This window comes from Ammospiza caudacuta, chromosome 18, assembly GCF_027887145.1.
Source record: "Ammospiza caudacuta isolate bAmmCau1 chromosome 18, bAmmCau1.pri, whole genome shotgun sequence".
NCBI classification, from domain to species: Eukaryota; Metazoa; Chordata; class Aves; order Passeriformes; family Passerellidae; genus Ammospiza; species Ammospiza caudacuta.
Window position 1 is genome coordinate 1766539 of NC_080610.1, and position 21893 is coordinate 1788431.

General features: G+C 44.5%; 1 protein-coding gene across 2 annotated transcripts in view; it reads right to left on the bottom strand.

Annotated features, from left to right (window-relative positions):
- The window catches only part of MORC2 (MORC family CW-type zinc finger 2), a 49676-nt gene that overhangs the window by 16147 nt on the left and 11636 nt on the right, over window positions 1-21893 (bottom strand). The window contains exons 5-12 of one of the 2 annotated variants that reach the window (XM_058816452.1): window positions 13696-13786; window positions 12158-12266; window positions 10820-10970; window positions 10618-10729; window positions 9261-9386; window positions 4987-5066; window positions 2789-2871; window positions 1852-1937 (exon numbers count right to left, since the gene is read on the bottom strand). In XM_058816452.1, coding sequence (XP_058672435.1) covers window positions 1852-1937; window positions 2789-2871; window positions 4987-5066; window positions 9261-9386; window positions 10618-10729; window positions 10820-10970; window positions 12158-12266; window positions 13696-13786 — 838 coding nt within the window. Of the gene's footprint in view, window positions 1-1851; window positions 1938-2788; window positions 2872-4986; window positions 5067-9260; window positions 9387-10617; window positions 10730-10810; window positions 10971-12157; window positions 12267-13695; window positions 13787-21893 lie in introns of both variants that reach the window. The other variant, XM_058816451.1, reaches the window with a different exon arrangement.

Here is a 21893-nt window from a genome sequence, read left to right on the forward strand (position 1 = left end):
TGTAGAGCCTTATACTTCAAGAAATAGCATGTATACTTGAGGAAGCAAAGGGAGTCGACCACATCCTTATTGATGAGCATCAAACTCCGATTTATTGATCCAGTATGCACACTTTTATAATTGTGTTAAATTAAGTTCATACATATTGCAAAACCCGAGCTCATTATTGGCTACAGATTACACACCAACCCCTCCTCTTGTTTTCAATACCTGTGGTTTGTTATTGAGACCAAAACTTGTTTTTCTCATCCTGTTATTAACTGTTCTCAAGGCCTCCATGTTTGTCACTCTGCTTTCCCATCACTATCCAAGGACAAGGTATTTACTTGTTATTAAAAAACAAGCCTAAGAACTTTGCTGTTTACAGGAACATGTCTGAGAACATGCTGTTTACAGCTGCCTTTTACTTTTCAATCAGCTGTATATTTTCATGGCCTTTTTTCCTTCAAGCCATGTCTGAGCAAAATTCTCCAACATATACTCACCTACAAAACAAAAAGGACATTTCACTTTTATCAAAGAGGACAGGAAGTAAAATTACCATCCAAACCACGGAAAATGAAGTGGTGGGTCAAAAGCCAGGGATTTAATTACTAGAAATTTAGTACCTGTCCTACTGTCTGGATTCAGAGCCAACCTGATCTTATATAGCCTTTGGAAACCTGAAAGCACTTCTTTCATTGATGCACCCAGCATCACGGAAACAGCAGAAAACTGTCCTAGGACATCCTCTGTAACTCAAGAATTTTCCAAAAGACAACAGGGATTGCTTAGTACAGAAGTTAATGTGCCTATTATGCACATCTTTCAGGATTTTTTTTTTGGTTTTCTGAATGAAGTACAATGCTGTAGAAAAGCATAATCCTCTGATCTGCTTCTGATCACCAGTGATGAATGCAGGGACACAGGGAAAGCCATGTACCTGCCCAGAGTGGCTTTTTGCTGCTCAGCTTAGTAACAGGAAGAAGTATTTTGCCCATGGGCAGGAAGGGCAGAAGACTATTCACAAATTTTTTGTTGCACAGTAATGTCACCAAACCCAAGTATTAAAGAACAAAGGTGTAGATGGAAAAGTATGTGGAAGCTGAAGGAAATAGGTTCTCTCACAAGCTTCTGTATCATTCAGATCCTAGCTCTAGCACTTTTAAATTAAAGTTGTATTTATTTGTTTCTTTTCAGCATCTTAAGATGCTCTGGCAACAAGTCTGCAATAGTTCTGACCTAGGCAGCCATGTAAATGGGCATGCATACACATAGGGAATGGAGATGTTCTGTATCCAAATTCCCAACTTCCTCAAACTCAGCATGTGTTTTAAGAGCATTTGTTTCTGGTTTTCACTTCATTTGAGAAATGCAAAACAAACATATATGAAGAGTGAAATATTCCTGTGAGTACATCAAAAACCAAAGTTAATTGCCACCAGAGCTAAGCTAGAAGAATGCCTTGGGATTTCACAGCACTGACTACACCAAAACTCAGCCTTTTTTAGAAAGCATGCCTAAAATTCCTAAAGCTGTTTCATTGTAACTTGCAAACATTTGTTCATCAGCCTGAATCTTATCTGCAAGTGAAAAAGCAAGACTGAAAAAAACTGATATGAAAATCAGGTAAATATTTACAGCAAACAACCCAATCCAGAGACCCACATGTCTTTCAGCAGGTAAGAGGGGAATACCAGAGGTAACCAGAATAGTGCCCCAGCTGCTCAGTTTAACAGCCCAGGTATATAAGATGCCCATGGATATTTAAGCTTTGAGCTGAACCGAAAATACATGCAAAACGGGAGAGCTATATGAGCACCTGGAGCAAACAGCCTAGGTGCTCCAGAGTTTGGAAGCCCCTGCACTCACCGCTGCTTTGCATCCTTAATCCTTTTCTTGACGTCAGCCTCCCGCCGCATGGTGATGGCAGAGTTCTGGACCTGACGCAATGTCACCTGCGAACAGGCATTGCATAGTCAAGCTGGGAAATTCATAAAATTCACTCCATTTATGATATTCTGCTCTTTCAGAAAGAGCTGAGAAGTGTTTCAAGTGTAAATAAGTCACAACTGGTAGACAGTGACAACCAGTGTGACTCCAGAGGCAGGGCAAACTTATGCTAGGTTTGGAGGAAAATGTCTACATGTAAAAAGAGGACTAAGGACATTGCAAACAGGGGCAATGGAGCACAAGGAAACATCCAGGGCACTTGGATACTATTGTTTCCATGACATACCAATAGGAAGCTCAGTGATTTTAAACTGGTGTTACTTGCTGACCTTCTAGTGCCCCTGCCAGCCTTCCTCCCAACTCCTGGCACCAGGGCACAGCCTTGCCCCTCAAAGCCACAGTCCCACTGGAAGGAAGCAAAGAGGCCCTCTCCAAAAGCCCCTGCCCAAATGCTGCAGAGACAGCTGCACAGGCAGCAGGGAACAGCCAAAAGGCCCATAGCTCTAGTTCTGTTCCGCAGGCCACTTCCACAGAGGCTGTCAGCAAACAGCACCTGGAGTCAGGAGGTCACCTTCTCATGCAGGATATATTGGGTGTGTAGGCAGGGGAATGCCAACACACTTCTCACTTGGGCGGCACACCGTGTGAAGATGGTGAAACACACCCAGTGGTGATGAAGCCATGGAGATACCTAAATGTTGCTGGAAGTTCACTGCTGACTGGAGCCACCACCTGCTTAACCAGCACACGGCATGCTGCCATGGGGTGCTGTCCAGTCAGTATCACTCCACCACCAGTGCTCTGAACACCACTTGGTGCTCAAAACACGACATGCTGCCAAAAGCTCAAGGCTCACCCTAGACTCCCGCGTGAGATCCCCTCCGAGGCGTAACTCGAGGGCACGGGCTTTGCTCTCCGCCTCGCGAGCCTTCTCTTCCGCTGAAACATACAGAGACAAGGATGCTGTCAGCCATTTGGTACAGACAGACACCATCAGGCATTCACCCAAAGAGAGCAATTCCAGAGAGCCTTTGCTGCACTGATGTGTACAAAGGTACAAAGGAAACACAAAAATATACAAAAATCAAACCTTACATGAGAGGGTTTGAGAGGTACACCAAAAGCACTGGGCCAGTTCACAGAATTACAGAATCAATTAGGCTGGAAAAGACCTCTGAGATCATGGAGTTCAATCTGTGACCAACGCCACCATGTCAACTGGACCACAGCAATAAGTGCCACATTCAGTCCTTCTGTAAACATCTCCAGGGATAGTGACTCCATCACCTTCCTGGGCAGTTCATTCCAATATATAATGATCCCTTCTGTGAAGAAATTAATCCTAATGTCCAACTTAAACCTCTCCTGGTGCACCTTCAGACTATGTCTTCTCATCCTGTGACTACCTGCTTGGGAGCAGAGACCTACCCCCACCTGGCTACAGCCTCCTTTCAGGTAGTTTCACCTGAGCGTCCTTCTCTCTAAGCTAAACCACCCCAGCTCTCCTCATAGGAAATGCACTCCAGACCCTTCACTAGCTCCATTGCCCTTATCTGACTTACTTCAAACACCTCAATGTCCTTCTTGAAATGAGGGGCCCAGAAATGGATACAGTACTTGAGGTGTGGCCTCACCAGTTCTGAGTACCAGGCAGGGGGGAAGAATCACTTCCCTGGTCCTATTGGCCACACTATTTCTAGCACAGGCCAGGATGTCATTGGCCTTCTTGGCCCCCTGGACACACTGCAGGTTCAGTGATCCCTGCACACCCAAAGGCATCAGGCTGGTTTGGTGATGGTAATGTGTGACATTTTAGGGCCAATGGGACCTGTTCTCAGCACTGGGACAACAATGGACACCACTTTTCAGTGCCATACACTGAACTCCACTTTTAAGTGTCATGAAAGCCTCACAGACTGCTTCAGGGAAGAAGCTTCTCTAAATCCTACTCTTTGCATCTTCTTGAAAAGCAATGGGAGTGTGTGCTCAAGACATGCCCTGGCTATAGGACTCAATGTAAAAATAAATTCACCTATGAGGACTGAGGCATACAATAAAATCTGTTTAAGCTTCATCTTACCAAGTCTATCTTGCCAGGCTGTACTTCCTAAAGGAGGAACAGGGAATATGGCAATTCACACCATTTCATTCTGCTGCTTTTCTTTGGGGCAGGGTCACAATCACACTGCCCTCTGTGATGCTGTACAGGCTGAATGTGGCACCATCCCTTGTATATATGACCTGCAGCCATGTGCAGACATGCCTAAAGCAGCTCTGACACCGGGACAGAGGACACATGCCTCCAAGTGATTTATGTATTTGATTTATGAAACCTACCAGAAGATACAGGTCACATATAAATTACTTACAACTTCCAAGATTCCTCCTTCACTATAGTATTTTTGCATTAAGGGTTAGGGAGGGATGCTGCTTTTTATGTTATATTTCTGGAGATTTAATGCAGCTCTAATACAGTTTAATGCTGTATTTATATGCTTGTGTGATTTATATACGCTGAATAACCAATTATGACAAACTGAGTTTTCCCTGAGGATTACAGAACTTAACAGGAAAGGAAGATCAGATGGGCAAAAGGTATGCCAGGAAGGATTAAAACCAAACAAACCAGGGCTCCCTTGTACACCCAGACCCCAGACTCTTTACATTAAGTGACAGAATAAAAATCTACTTTTTTAACTGCCTTAACAGGAAAGGTGCAGAATGAAAACATAGCCAGAAGCTCATAATATCTTAAAGGTGAGAAAAGAACTGTAGGATGACAGGGCTCAGCCAGCCTTCTGCTGGAGTGGGGGAAAACTGCTGGGACTCCAAGGGTTATCCTGTACATCTGCTACTCAGATGATGAAATGGTCTCTGGAAACAATGTACATTCCTTCCACTGCATAAACGTAAGTCTGTGTCATCTGTAGTTGCTGCAATAATACAGTTCCTGAGCAATTCCAGTGATCCCAGAGGCTGCCAATCCCAGGTCACATCATTCAAGGGTCTAGTCCTCCCCTTAGCAACAGATGAATGCATACCCTGATGACTCACCTATCCTTGCCAAGTGCTCTGCTTTCTTCACCTCTTGCTCTGCACGGGTCTTGAAACGGTTTGAAGTGTATTTGTACATCCTGTGATGATCAAAATTTATTAATCAGCAAACTCAGCAGTAAGGTCAAATCAAAATTTCATCACTGCATGAGAGAACAAGGTCCCCACATGCTACTCTACTCCTCCCAACAGATTCAATAAATGGAAGAGGTTTACATATCATGAACTGGACATTTCTGGATGAAGCTAAGCAAAATCTTTTTATTTCACAGATATTTTAGTAGTAGCTCCAACCACAATATCCTCTCTTCTTCTGCATTAACCAGTGGGGGTGAAATATATCCATATTCTCGTAGCAAATCTCAATATTTAGAGAAATAATTTCTTCAGAAGTAAAAAGGAGGAGTGAATACATATGGAAAGCTTCTCAAAATGCTCCCACCACAGCTAAATAACCTTTCCTGTGAAGAGCTGTCCACAGGTGCAGTCTGACAGGTCCATCTCACACCGGGCTATCTCAAAGTAGAACAACAATTTGGTAAGAACTTCCAAGTTTCAGGACACTTCTTTGTGTTTTGTATCTGACTCACAACCTTGTAAATTGTGCTGGAGATGAAGCAGCTTGTTTCACCTTCCCTGTATGCTAACATGCCAAATACACATCCAAATTCACTGACTGCTGCAGAGTGAAAGATTGGTGCCCGTGAGGCAGAAGTTCATGAATGTGTATCACCTCCAAGCATGTCACAAGGAAAGATGACACCTAGGACAAGCAGAGTCTGCAGGAACTCAGATCACCTTAAGACATGAGGGTTTGGATATACCCAAGAGGATTAAATTTTCCAGTATTTAGCTAAAGCAAAAGCCAAAAAAACTAGAAATGCCGTTTTTACAGAAAGGCAAAACCACACGGAGATGTAACACTTGACTGACCAACTGACTGGAATCACACTTAGATCCTAATGAGGGACAAAATTCCCCCCAAATGCAGATAAACTGTCAGGATTTATGAGAAACAACCTTGTACTTATGAAAACTTTTGTTTAGGTTTGTTTCTGTGGGTGAGCACACAGGGTACTGACATCAGACATAATCTCACCAACAGGAATCCCTTGCTCCCAAATCTAGAAAATTAATACCACAAGAGCAGTTCCCGGAAATACATTTCCCCGGAAATACATCTTCTGCTATTTTTAAGGATTTCCTCCCTGGGGAAAAAGTAGACAAGTGCTAAGACTTCCAGAAATCACAGTTGGTGATTTCATCACGTCAGGAGCTAAAGAGTCGGGATTTTGGTGGTGCCATCTCTAACCTATGTAAGATTGACTAAAGCTATCTGGGGCCAGGAGACAGTACACTCTGAAAACCGGGCTGCTTTCAACATGTTGGCATAACTACATTACTTCATCCACACCTGCCTGAATTCTAAGGAGAAAATAAAAAGACAGAGAAGTAGAGCAAAGCTGAATTATCTCCCCATACCCAGCTCAGCAGGCAGGGCAGCACTTGGGGGGACCATAGGGACAGCACTACTTTGCTATAGGGAACACTATAAGCAACAGTTGGATGTCCTAGATGATGGCACTGTGAACCATCACGACCTTCAAGACACTCATTCCAACTGCCTTGGAGGGTCCTTGTGGAGGCACACACCTGCACAGCCCATATTGCTAAACAAGCTCCAACAGGTATTGGGGAAGAGATGGAAGCAATCCTTCAGGAGACACAGGCCACTCCCAGGGAAGCTGGGAATGTGGCAACACAACTGCAAAGGCTGGTGAAAGATCCACACAAAACCAGCCAGCCCCTGCCACCAGCATGTTATCAGCTCCAGAAAGGTGAGGAGAGGCCTCTCCCACAGAAACATGGGTGGTGACGAACAGAAAACAAGTGTCCTGCTCAGGAGATGCACTGTTATTCCTGAAAAACAGTGCAAGGGCTGCAAAACTTTTTTTCAGTAAAGGCACTTACATACCCTAAATCCACAGTGGATTTCTATTCATTGTCCACAAAGACCAAAACTGGAACCTGCAGACAAGCCACTGTACAGGCTTTTCCTTCAGAGATAAAGGCAACCTGACTGACAGCAGGAGGGAGACCCCTCTGAAAGAAAAGAGCCCTTCAGATGTCCCAGACAAGCACACCAGCTACTCAGGCTGTAAGGCAGCAGCACCTCCACTGTCTGTTCCCCATCCCTTTGCTTGATCAGGAAGATTCAGGATTTATCTGGCCCAGGCTACTGGGCCAGAAACACAGCCAAGCTAAAGAGCTGAGCATCACTGCTACATTTGCTGACCCCAAAGGAGCACCATAATGGAGGTCCCTTCCCCGTGCACTCACACACAAAACAATGCTGGCACAAATGCAAGGGATTGACCCAGTATTACCCTGCTGAGCACTCAAAGCCTAGTAGATAAATGGGGAGGCTGAGCTCTGGCTTCAGCTCTAAAGGAAAAGTGAGGGCATAATTGACCCTTTTCAGCAGGTTCAGGGAGAAAAACGTAAAAAAACCCTACACCTATGTCAGTAAAAGCAAAGTAACCACTTTCAGAGTGGACTGATTTACTGGTTTTCCCTTTAAAAAGAGCCACTCAAGGCAGATTTGAGCTCTCCTGAGGAAAAAGACAGCTTCCTCAACCTGCCCAGGGCACAGCATGGCATCTACCCCAAGAGCAGTGCTGGCTCTCAGAACCCACAGGAAAGACTTTGATGGCTTGTCCTGATGGCCACACAGCTTCTAGAGGCCAAAGCTGGCATTGGGAAGTCCAGCCAGAAGGCAGCAGTCTGGACAGTCTCCAGAGAGGCCCAGTAAAGCCACAATGATTGCCAAAAGACTGAGAAGATTTACACTGTGCTCTGCAGGAAGGTCTTTACTGCTCTGTTGCAGGAATGGGGATCGTAAATGTAAATGTCTTTACAATGTTCAGGAATTTGTACTGGCCTATCACTATAAGCAGATCTACAGGAGTTTGCTCACATGCAGCACAAACAGATCTGTAAGACACATCTGCCACCAGCACACATCAGCTTGGGGCTCCTTAGAATAGACTACTGACCACTTGAAGAAGAAGACACTGAAGAAGAAGAAGACACATTCAGAAGAAGACATGTTCATCTGGGGTGACCTGGGACACCTAATATTGTCATGACGCTGACAGCATCACCCACAATGATGGCATCCTGTCTATAAGTCTCACAAGAAGCTTGTCTCTGATGAGACAAAAATCTGTGTCCTCCCCCGGTTTCTCTCCCTAGTACTTTTGATGAACTACAGCACAAGCAAAAGCAGCACAAGGCCCTCACACGTAGATAAAACACAGTCAAAAATACAGAAATCCAGAGATTCTCTATCCAGTAAATCAGGATTTACAGTGGCAAGTTCCCTGCCTTCCGCAGGGAAACAACTGGCCTGGCCAGCATGAGGAGCAGTGAGTGTGTAACATTCTTTTATTTTGGTCAGGTTTCTGATACCATTTCACACAGTCTCATGAAAGGAGCTGAGGAAGCCTAAGTTAAAAATCAGCCAGGCTCTTCAGGCACTGTCAGTGGTGTGACACTGCCCTGCGGCTGCTAACAGCGCCTAGCAGGCTGGGTGAGCCCAAAACGCTACTCAAAAAATCCACTACTCAAAAAATACTCTACAAAATTACTACTATTTGATTCAAATAAATTATGCCAGGGTATCTAGAATGCAGACTGTGTGCTCCCAGAGAGAGTCTGCCTCAATCAGACTGAAATACAGGTTTCCCCTCCCATGCCAGTAACCTTTTCCAGTCTCTCTTCAGCCAACTGACAGCACACCCCAGCTCACAGTCACATTTTTTGTTTAAGGAAATCTAAAAGGAATATAGGGAAAGCTTTTTCTCAATCTCTATTCAAACCCGGATTAGCTACACATAGAAGCAACTGTTTCAAAGCACTCGGTCTAGTTTCTTTTTGGAAATAATCCTAACACCCACCTTCTGCTTTCCTTCTGCTCAACAACATAGTTACCCAACAGTTTTGTATGAATATGGTATTTCATACAACTAGGATCTTAATTTCTTTGTTTGCTCTGAAAGGGAGCCAATGACTCAGGCAACTTTCAACGGCATTCGATTTTCCATGATGTATCTCTCTTCCCATGATGTCAACACCACATGCCATTCTCTTATGGTCTGATTCTGTGGCGTTAGAGTTAGGAATGGAATTATGCAGGATACACCTTGAGAGCAAAACACTGCACCTTTTCTCTAACTCCAAATGGTCCCACAGATCTTGGATCCAACACTTACCTTGGCTTGTAGAGGCAGCATGAGAGTCGTTTGGTTTGTACTTTGTGTCCATTGATGAAGATCCTCATCCTGGGATCAATATAAAGCACAGCAGCATAGGCACGGAAGGAACGGCGCTCCGGCTTGCTGCAAGAGAGACATCTACTTCAGAATATGCCCAAGAGATACTCTTAGCAAAACAGACAGGTGAAAGAAAAGGTCTTTCTGTTTTAATTACCATGAAACTACATTAAGTAAAGCTTTTCTTTAAATTTTTTTGATCTATGTCTTCTCCAGACTCTTTGTTGAGCTGTACATCATAACTACAGCTACAAGAAACTGATACTCGTGTTACTGCAACCTGAAGAGGGAGTTTGAATACATCTGGATAATAATGGCCAAAGCTATAAACTGGCCTATTTAACACTTAAAGTGTGCCCACCTATCCAGAGCATTTCCACCCTTCAGCGAGTCAGTCGTACGCTGCCTCAGAACCTGCACTACTCACTGACACACATGGTACCACAATACCAGAAAGAAGAGGCAGTGATCAGTGGCAATCACACCTGCCTTACAAACAGGCATTAAATATGCTGAGAACCCTCAGAGGGCCCCAAGGAATTTGCTCAGTAACATCACTCTAATACATAGACAGAGCTGCTTTACAGGGTCTGAAACTTCCTATGGAAAATTCAATGCAGAGGAGAAGCGTGTAATCTCACCAAAAACATAAAGCTTGCTAGGTGTGCCCATGGAGCTCTGGGACTTAACCAAGCATTTGGCTCATTTCAGCTCAGTTTTTTGCTTTCAGGCTACAGGTGATCAACTCAGCAAACACTCAGCTCTCTCTGAAAAGGGGCCTGTGCTCTTCCAGCTGCCCTTTGAGCACATCCTTCTTGCCCCTCTCCAGGAAGGAGTGCTCCCCGACAGATGTGATGATACACCCCACCTGCCTTCCATACTATCCACCCCCAGAGGCTGACCTGTGCAGCACCTCATGTTTTGCCACAAAACTGAACACCAATTTGGGAGCAGCACTGACTCACAACCAGCTCTCATTCTGATGAAAACATCTTTGATAGGTGTATAAAATTAAACATAAAACTTAGAGCTCCTTTTTTTATGGTGCCTAAAGGACACTGAGTTTTCTGCTTTGGCGAAGCTGAGATCAGCCATGGCAGGCACTCAACCCGAACACAGCCACAACACCCATGGGCTGACCCACACATGTACACCAAACAGCTTAAGAACAAACTACAGATCTTCTAAATTCCCTAATTCAGTATAAAATGAGAATCTTAAAAAAACCCATGCACATAGTATATAGCCAAACCCTACACTAAATTTGATCAAGGCCTGTTACACCAGTCACACTTACGTTCCCTCTGGGGGTGTTTCTGCCATCTGAATATCTTGAGGGTCAGAAGTCACATCCAGCTCTGGCTCTCCGTTATCCATTAGTTTGAGGTTAAAGATGATCACCAGAGTGCCTGAGAAAGTAACAAGTCAACCAGGTGAATCCCAACCAAACCCCAAATATCTCACTTGTGACCTGCACCATCCACATGTACCTTTCTCACCACGTATCTTATTGAACTGGTCCATCACTTCCCATTCTGATTTGAAAGGGGAATACTTGTAGATGAGCTCCGTCTCAATAGCAAATTTCTCCATGTTGTCCGTCAGGGGTTCACGGCTCCGTGCGTTCCAGGTGGGTAGGGGAACGATGACCTGCAAATCCCATTGTATTGAGAGTGACTCAGGCTCTCCCACTCCAGTCAAATCCCTCCTGCAGGTCATGGTCCAGTGACTTACCCCTCCTCACAGCCCCCTAAGTCACCAGGAGAGGCCTTTCCAGCTCTTCAGTGGTTTGCATGTCTGTCAAATGCTCACAGACCCTCTCTGCCAGCCTCTGAGCTGCCTTCTCAACATACCAGTCTCAGAGTGAACCATTCCCAAGTTACATGTATGGTACTGGCTACTCACACACTCAAGGCCTTTTTTTCCCCTTCTCATGTAGCAACTTTCATAATACTAAAAAAAAAACCACTCTGGCTTAATTCCTCTCTTGAACTCAGATATCCTTCACTCATATTTATCCTGATCTCAGTCTTTGATTTTTTAAAGGATGCTAGCAAGGTGGCTTCTGCCACGTAGAGTAAAAATATACACAGAATTCTAAACTGGAGCTGCACATCAAGGACACAAATCCCATCCCAGAACTGTGGTCAAGCCAAAAAAGTAGCCAGAGCTGCTGTGGGAATTAGACTTACTTTACTCTTCCCAATCTGCTTCAGTCATGGGCTGGCTACCAGCATGCACTGACCCTCCCCAGCTTCACCCTTCAATCCCTCCCTCATACCAGAAGACGCTTTCTGAAATACCACCCCAGTGCAAATTTAAATTATCAACCTTGCCTGGAACAACAATGCCTGAGTTATTTCTTAAAATATACAAGTTTCTCATAGGTAGAACTATGCTGACTTTTTATTAGAAATCAAAAATATTTGTAAGAAGATACACCTGCAGTAAATGACCCGTGGGTAGCAATTTAAAACATCTTTAGTTCTCTACACAAAATCAAATCAGCACAATAAAATTAAATACATCTCAAACTCAAATTTTGTGGGAAAAGAAAAATGCATGTCCTGAACTTAGCATAAGCACACCTTTAAGTGACTGAAATAAGCCCTTCAAACTTGCTCTACTCTAGAGACTTCTTAATTAGAATTAAAACCAAAAGGAAAAAAAATGTGTTGACTTTGCAGAAGCCCTACAGTGTAATGCTAAAAGAAAACCATACACTGATCCCATCAGAGTCACAAACAGCTCTGAGACAGACTCTTCTGTAAGAGCTAGGCAAGTTCAGATGAGGCAGCATTCACTATATTAGTTCATTACAAGAAGCACATGCAAACCTCGTCGATGCCTTCTTCCTCATGGAATGTCCGTGATAAGAGGAGGCAAGTCATGGTGTTATCTTTCTTTGTGAACAGGATAAAATCCTTCCCAATCCGCATGGAACCCCTGTAGGCAGAGGTCAAACTGTGTGTTACACCTGATGCACCATACTGTTCAGAATGCAGGCCACGTTACTGAGCTTTCTTCCCATTAGGTTCAGTTAAGAGATGCCAAAACCAGGTTAGGCAGAAGAGCTAAAACAGCAACTATCATTTCTCTCTAAACACCTCATTCCTTTCAGAAGGCATATCAATCTGGGCATTTTCACAATGTTTCAAAACATTTAACACCAGTCACAATTAAAAGGTGCACAGCATTGCAGACTCATACTATGCAGAAAGTTTAAACAGAAATTAAAATAAAATTAAAAGACAACTGAGGTGAGATGTGACAATAACCTTCAAATCTTTGAGCAGAAATGTCAGTGAGCAAGCAAGCACATTCCTCATTTCACTGTATCCAGAATCAAGTGCAGCAGTCTGGAGACAGAAAATTCATTTCCTAACCTAACTAAAGCCTTACTGACACTTCAGCTAAGGCAGCTTAGCAGCTTGTTGTCACAAAAAGGGACAGTCCCTTCCTTCTCCCCACTCTCCTAAGTTATCCTGTTACCAACCTCATCCAAAACACCTTAACAGGTAACAATTAACATTGCATCGAAAGAAGTATTGGTGTTATGTCAGCGCATTTCTCTTCAGACTGCCTTAAGTCCATACCACAGCAATTCCACAACCTACCTTTTGCATATGCTAGGGCTTCAGGCAGCATTTCTCTGATGTAATAAAGTACACCTCTTGCTCAAGGTTAAGAAAGGACAGAGATCTCTCCTGGAAGCAACAGTCAGGATCTGGGATCTGTCCTGCACTGTAGCTGAACTGACAGTGTCTCAAGATCCCCTAATTTTTCCCCCCAGGTTACTGAATCCCACTGATTTCCCAATAGGATGCATATAATCAAGGCACATGGGTGAGCACAAAGCAGAACAGCCAGAGTAAGTCACAAAGTCCTGTAACTTTCCCAAAGACACAGCAAACTTCTTCCTCTTTCCTAGCAAATCCACTCCAACCAGTGTTGTGCTCCTCTGCACTTATTCCTACCCTTCCTCTCATTGCTTCCATCATTCCCCTTCTCCCTGCATTTGTTTGGTTTGAGAACAAAAAAAATGGTTTAAGTCCATCTGCCTTGCACCAGATAACTTTCCTGTTGGGAGGCTGAAGCACTATTTTGCTGCCTGACTGTAACAGGAAGATGACCATTTTGTCCCTCTGCGTTGGGTCCCAAATCACTGATGTTCAGCTGTACAGAGCCTTCCTGGCCACTGGAATACTACAGCAGATGCTGAGAGAGCTCCTGTCTACCAAAGTAGGGGATCTTATAGCTCATCTGCTTTTGTTTTTTTCTGGGAAGAAATCTATACACCTCTGAGCAAAAAGTACACTGATCATCTGGACTATGACCTCCCCAACCTCAGGAGGCTGGCTCTTGTTGTACCTACGATTTCAAGCCGTTTCCATACTGCCCGATTTGAGTTGACTCAGGTGATCGCTTGGCTGATTTACCAAACTGGATAACACTGGCAGCTTCATCTGTAACAAGAAATAGGGAACAGAAAAGGCTTATTTCTGTGTACAGACACACACAGACACATCTTTTAGATAAAGAAGGAAGGTAACTTCTTCACCACTGAAAATAGGCCAGAAAAAAGGCCAGAAGCCCAAGCTGAAGCTGCATCCTGAAATTGTACCACAGAGCCCTGTGAGACATATACTGCTTGAGGGCACTGATGTTACCAGAAGATCTGTACATGTGCCATGATGCTGACATAAAGAGTTTTAGGTTTCAGTCTAGTTCACTGTCCCATCTGAACTGCATGAAGACATTTCTTTTTGCAAAAAAAAAAAAAAAAAAAAAAAATCCACAAAAATAATCTATTGTGTCCATCACAGTTGTCAATTCTTATAAATTAAGACCCTGGGATGCAGTGGGTCTGTTGTATCCCATGTCCCATTGACACCTCACACTTGAGAGCACTGGCACTAGAGCATAAGTCAGAACTATTAAAAAGGTCAGAAATCCAGAATAAACACTGCTATTTCTCCACAGTGCTGAACTTAACACTCTGGTTAATTAAAGCACTAGGAGGACACAAGCTAACTTTGGCAGCAGATTGCTGGACCCCTGGCAGCAGGACAGCTGGGGAGAAAGTCAACACAAGCCGGTCCTACAGCAATAAGCAGAGGATTTCATTAGCACAGGACAAAATGAAAGGACACAATGGCTTTACATCTCAGAGGGTCTGTCATTTTTAGTTCCAGCCTTTCTACTGTACAAGGGATAAAGACTTTTAACATCATCCCTAGGACAGATTCCTTTCCCTTCGCCCAAGAGATAATAATCATTTCACCAGAGTTTACTGGGAGAAATAAAGTTTAATTCCAGAGACAAGGAACACAAAGTGCCTTACTCTGAAGGCTAAAAACAAATGCATACACACAAGCTATAAGGGAGCACAAGACATCACTCACCCCACCAGGCAACTATGGGGAGGCTGAGCCCATGGACAAGCTAGATTTCAGCATGCAGGAGACACACAGGCCTATCAGCATTGACCAGTTCTACAGTAAAATATTCAGTACTAACACCATTGGTCTGACATGGCATCACTGAGCTGGTGTCAGAACACCATTTTCAGTTGAAACTATATTCAGATTTAAAGACACAAATACAGGAGAACAACTGTGCAAAAACTTTGCTGCCTAAACTGCAGTTGTTCTCAATGGAACTCCACAGCTATTCCAGAAACAGCTTTGGACTGGATAAGGGTACCTCTACTTTCCCTTCAGCCTACTGTACTATTTTCTAGCCAAAGAAAGAAAACACTCGAATGTCTTATATTTGAGATCTGGCTAAGGATGTTGGTGATGATCATCCTCATCACCATTATCATCCAATTGATGATGATCATCATCATCCAGTTTTTATTACTCTAACTACTATTACTGTGTTATTTTTAAAGCCTGGTAAGGAAAGTAGATACAGGATATTAAAAAGAGAAGGACTATTGGAATCTTTTTGCTCCACAAATATTTTTTCAGTAACCATTTTTAAGAAACTTTTAGAAAGCCTAAAGAGGGTGAAGAGTAATTATCCAAAGCACTTCCCCTCTCAGGAAAGGTGATCAGATGGTTTATCACTCATTGTTGGATGTCTGAAATCACCCTATTATGACTCCTCTTTCAGGTCAGAGGGATGAAGGTGATGCTGAGCAGAGGGGAATGTGAGGTAGAACCTCTCTCCAAGCTGTCTTTAGGAGAGATTTAATATTTATATCCTCCCAAGAATCAAGACACAATTTTTTTCCCCAGCTCTTTATAGAGCTGCTCTTTGTAGGCTCTGGAGGGTGTTTCTACTGAAGGCTATTTCTGTCACACTATTTTTGTTTTGTTGTGCCTCAGAGTTACTGGATTTAAAAAAGCCAAACTCCCCAGCAAGAAAAATAGAGAAGGGAGATCTATGCAAAACAAAGAAGAGAAAAAACAAGCTGAACAAATTCACTCAGATGGTCAAGATAAACAGGATTTAATTCATTACCTGGGGGGAATTAGCCTAAAGACAAGTTGAACTTTCCTGAGGATAGGGGAACAAGGGAAAAGCTGTGACATCCTTTGTGACTGTAACAAACACAGGACACCAACCCCACATGGGGCAATGACTGGAAACAGACAGTGACTGACAAATCACTTTGATATATGTTCCTATAATTTGTTTTAAAAATCTGTTAACTTTATAGGAAACATCCATGTTTAGGTTAAAGATTTAACCTTAAAGAAGGTTAAAGAGACATTTTCTCCTGAGAATTGTGTAGACTTCTCCCCTGAAAGTGGCCCCCAAGAGTCACTGTCCACACACACAAGTGCGTACACACTCTAAAGTAGGAGTTGGAGTTCCACTTAAACATTTTTCCTCACTATTGTGAGCCTTGGATAAACAATATTTTTTAAATACAAATAAAGCAACTACTGAAATACTAAATAGCAAATACTATATACTAAAATATAATAATGCAACCAACACACTGCTACTTAATTAACTGCCTCCATTAAAACAAAAGCTGTTTTGAGCTTCCAAATTTCAAAAACACAGTTGAAAAAAAGCAAGACTTGATATATTTGCTTCAATCTCTCAAAAAGCAACAGAACAAGCCCTCTTAAAAAGTATTAGAAGCCAGACAAGGCAGGTAACTGGGCTAAGTCTGCAGAGATTTACAAAGGCAAGTGACACCTGACTGATTTGGTCACCTTCTACAAGGCAGCACTTCCTGTCCTTATGGAGACAGTAGTGGGTGTTGTTTGGCTGGACTTCAACAAAGTGTTGGACACAGTTTAACACAGCCTGTTCCTGGACTAACAGAGGAGACACAGACCAGGCAAGTGGTATACAAAACAAGTAGGGAACTGGCTCATGGGTCATGCTCAGAAGCGATCATCGATGGTTTTCACTCCAGCTGGGAGGTTGTCACAAGCAGAGACTCCAGGGACTGATGCTCTGCCTCATACTGCTCAACATCTCCATACAGGAGCTGGACAGTGGGGTGCTTTTGAATCCTCACCAGCTTCATTGATGGGGGTAAATTGGAATGCTTTCTTATTACTGTGACCTGATGAAGGTCTCCAGGGTGAGAGACGGAATCTTGGTTGATGATCAGAAGGCTGGATTTATTGATATATGATATTTAAGACATTATAACTATACTAATAAGAATAAGGAGAGAAGCTGCAGAGGCTGCTAAGCTAAGAATAGCATAGAAAAGAATGAATAACAAAGTTCTGTGTCCAGCAGAAAGCAAGGACAAACTCTCCTGTGAGTGGTCAGCAAATCCAAACACTCACAGAAGCCCAATCACCGCTGCACCTGTTACATGCCACACCAGCCGATAACAATTGTTTACATTCTTCTTCTGGGGCCTCAGCTTCCCAGAAGATGAACAAATCCCAAAGAAAGGATTTCTATGAAAAAATGTCTGCAACATCTCACCTTTCTAAATTGCATAAATTAAAAAGAAAAATGCTGATGTGAAATGAACAGGAAATTTCCTCACCTGTAAAATATACAATACCAACAAATCACTAAAACAATCCTACAATCTAAGAAAATGCAAAAAACTATGCAAAGAGAATTCAAGTCCAAGCAGCTGAGTTTCAGGAACAGTCCATGAGCTGAAGTTCCTTCTCTTGGAATATCTGAGAGTCCTTTTTGGTCCTGAAACAGACTTCTGCAAAAGTCCCATCAATAGTTATCACAAACCATTGACAGTCTTACAACAATTTCAAACAATTTGAACAATTTTGGAATGTCCTTTTCTGGCTCTCCAATGCTTCAGTGCTTCAGAGCTGCTGAGCTGCTGCCCACTATTTTCAATCTTTTTTATTTAATTTTAAATTTTTTTTTTTTTTGACCGAAAAGGAAAAGAGCAGCAGCCAGCCGAGCAGAGCAGTGCCAGAGAAGGAAAAACCCTGGGGGCCCTGGCCCATGACGGACCAGGAACCCCAAAACTGGCCCACAAAGGGGGGGCCAGGACCAGTAGGAGAAACCATAATCCCCAGAAACATCAAGAGGCCAAGTGATGGCCCTGGCCCAGAAACTTCCTGAGCCCAACAGGCCAGGCGAAACCCATGACACAGGCTCTGCATTCCCACATGCCTGCACCCTGCTGCCAGTACAAGGGCAGCATGGGTGATGACACGCTTCCTTTTCCCAAAACCACTGAGGCATGCCAGCAGTGAGGGAACAGAAGCCTTCCCCAGAAATCCCATCTGGGGACTGGAGATGTTTGTTCCCCACAGCAAACCAGCTATAGTCTCCTCCATCTGTGCCCTCTTCCCCTGCAATGCAAATGCATCGGGTTTTTTGTCTCTCATCTGCCCCATGGCTTCATCCCCACCCCCTCCGGGCTGGGGACCAGAAGCAGAGCTCTCGGGATGCACCTGCCCCCCACCACTAGGGCGCAAAAGAGGCAGCAGAGATGGCAGCCTCCACGGGACAATCCCAGAAAAACCACCCCCCAACCCGCCTAGAATGCTGATCTTGAACGCAGGCAGACGCACTGCCCCTGCCCCCAGCTGTCGCGCACCCCCGGCTCCACGGAAGGAGAGACCAGCCACCGGGGCCGCTGCAGGGGCAGCCGGTCCGGGATGGTCCGAGCTCGAACAAGCTGCCAGTTCCAGGGCAGTCTCTGACACCGACATGGAGGACAGAGTCTCTGATAGCGGCAGAACTGCTGGGGCAGCCGGTGGAAGCAGCGGGGGGGCCAGAGCCGGGGAGGGAATCACGCTGGGTGTAGGAGTGACCGCGGGCTTTTCTGAGGGTCCCGCGGGTTCGGCGCCATCTCCAGCACCATCCTGAACAGGGACCATCTTGGCTTGAGGCGGCGGGAAGGCCGAAGGAGCTGGAGAAAACAACTCCTCCGCTGAGCCAGAAGCTGGAGACGCGTCGTTGTCGCCTGGCAACTCAGCAGCCACAGGCGCAGGCGGGGAAGCCGGAGAAGCCGCGGGCGGAACCGCCCAGAGAGGTGGAGATGGGATCGCCTGGAGTGGCGGCCGCGCCGGCGAGGCGGGTCTTGGAGGCGGACGCAGCGCTGGCAGGGGCGGGGGGGCCTTTGGGACAGGTGCCACCCCCATCTCTGAGTGGGGTGGGGTCCAAGAGGCCGGCTGTGGCAGCACTGTCCACTCCCATCCCCCCTGCGGGGGAGAAGGGGGGGAAAGAGAGCTGTCCATCTGCGCAGGCTCCGGAGAAAGAGTAAAAAAAACCTTCACGCGGCGAAGTTTCACCCCCCTCCGCCGCGAAGCAGGGGGGGCTGAGAAGCAGAATCTCATCCCCCACCGGGTCTTCTCCCACTGGGGACGGTGGAAACAGAGCCTGCCCATAGCAGTTAGAAATCCATGGAAAAACAGCTGCTCTCCATTTCAAAACTGGGAAGAGCTTTCTAAATGCTGGGTAGACAGGAGGGAAAATGCATCCCTGACTCCACATGAATTGGAAAATGGAGTCCATGCATTCCCACACGAAAACATCCAAAGCGTATAGGACATCAGTAAAGAACTCAAAAAGCTTTGCCCATCGAAAGAACTCATAGAGATCTGTTTTTGACAAAAAAAATCTGTCCTCTTCACCCCATCTTTGCCAGAGGGCAATAAGTTTCTCCTCTGAAGGAGAGAACTGAACCTCTTCCTCCAAGGCATGTGTCTTCCATACGAACAGCCACAAGCTACGAAGGGCTGGTTCATCAGGAAGGGAAAAGCCTACAGTACCTTTTGAAAGAGTCCAGCTTGCTCTGGCCAGCTCCACAGTTCTGCTGCTCTTTCCAAACATCTCCCGCAGGGTTTTCAGGTTCTCTTTGTGGTCAGCCTTGGCTGTGAACTCTGTCCAATTCAGGATCTTCAGTTCTTCAGCTCCTGGCTTAAATCCACTTCTGTGGTCACTTCAAAGCAACCATCACATGCTACACATACAGGATTTTACCCAGTGCAGCAGTTTGCTCCTCTGGTCTTATCAAATTAATTTTGCTCTGATATGAGGGGTCACCAAATATTACAGCGACCTGATGAAGGTCTCCAGGGTGAGAGACGGAATCTTGGTTGATGATCAGAAGGCTGGATTTATTGATATATGATATTTAAGACATTATAACTATACTAATAAGAATAAGGAGAGAAGCTGCAGAGGCTGCTAAGCTAAGAATAGCATAGAAAAGAATGAATAACAAAGTTCTGTGTCCAGCAGAAAGCAAGGACAAACTCTCCTGTAAGTGGTTAGCAAATCCAAACACTCACAGAAGCCCAATCACCGCTGCACCTGTTACATGCCACACCAGCCGATAACAATTGTTTACATTCTTCTTCTGGGGCCTCAGCTTCCCAGAAGATGAACAAATCCCAAAGAAAGGATTTCTATGAAAAAATGTCTGCGACACTTTCTTAGACACCTGGACTGGCTGAAACAGTGGGCAAGCAAGATTGTGTCTGAATTTCAAGGGAACTGTGAAGTCCTGCACCCGGGATTAAATAACCTAAGAGCCCAGCACAGACTGGAATCTGCAGGTTGGGAGGAACAGCCTTGTTGGAAGGGTCCTGGTAGACAACAAGCTGAGTATGATCCAGCAGTGTCCCACAACAGCAACTGAGGCAAACAGGATCCTGGACTGTATCCACAGGGACATTGCCAAAGAGATGGAAATGTGATTAGCCCACTCAGCTTTGTGTTTGCAGGCCCCACCTGTTCTGTCTCCTCAGCTCAGGAAAGATGCAGACAGCCCGAACAGGGTGCAAAGGAGATGATCAGAGGGCTGCAGAAACTGCCCTATGAGAAGAACTAGGTCTCCTTCCTTGAGAAGAGAGGGCCCAGGGGGAATCTCATCATACTACAGTACTTGAAAGGTATTTAAAAAGGCTACCCTTCCCTAGGAGCCACATGAAAAAGAGGCAAGAGATACAAGTTGCACTGGGAGAGGTTTCTTCTTAAAATAAGTACGAAATTTTTTAGAGATCAATCAGTCATTTAGTAAATCACTAGAACAACCTACCCAGGTGTGTGGTGGAATCCTCCATCACTGGAGAGACAGGGTGCTAAATCATCTCTTCCCTTGCCCATTAAAGGCTGGAACAAATTATCTTTGAGGTACTTTCCAACCTGAGCACTTCTGTGATGAAAATGCCAGTTAAGAGACTTATTTTCTTCAATTGCTTAAGAATAAAACTACAGTCATTTCCTAAACTAGTTGTTATACTTTCTCAACCCACAAGTTGATTCATTGAATCATTCAACCTGTATTTTGATTCTTTAAATTCACGCAGCACTTTCAGAGCCAGGTATTAGATAAAATTTCAAGCCTGAGTAGTTGATTTCACTGATAGTATGAGAAATGTGATGTGCTGCATGAAATCTATTGTTCGGTTTTCTATGGACTCCTATATAGTTCCTTACAAAAGAGCCAAAGTTTTGGACCAGTACTATTATTCTGTGTTGGGGGAAGAGGGTATTTACTGGATAATAATATATTTATTAATATTGGAAATTAGAAAAAGGTTCTTCACCAAAAGGGTGATTAGGCACTGGAACAGACTCCTCAGGGCAGTGGTCATGGTCTCAAGCCTGACAGAGCCCCAGGAGCATTTGGACAACTGTCTTAGACACAGGACACCCCAAAATCCCACCCTTCCAACTCAGAAGATTCTATAATTTTGACACCTCTCTGCAGGACATGATGGTTCCTTTGAAAAGAGCTGTCCTGTAACATCACTGAATCCTTGGACCTTATGATAACTCATGACTACAGTGTGAGATGTTTCCAGCTTGAATACAAATGTTTTTTGATCTTGAGACCACACAACCCAGAGTGATCATTAAGAGAGCCAATGCAGTGAGTACTGAATGTAACTGCAGCAGGAATCACTTGACAAACATCCCTAATTTTTAGAAATGAGGAGTTGTCATTTGGCTTGCTAATCAGAAGTCATCAGAGCACTCAAATCTGACCAACTGCCTCACTATACCCTCCCATTTTCAGAGCCTGCCAGACAAATCTAGAATTGCCCGAGACAGAACAAGACCAAAGAGAACAGCAACAAGACAGAGTTACACAAACTGTTACTGGAACAGTTAACTCGAGCCCTTTAGCTCTTCCCTCCATTTAGAAGT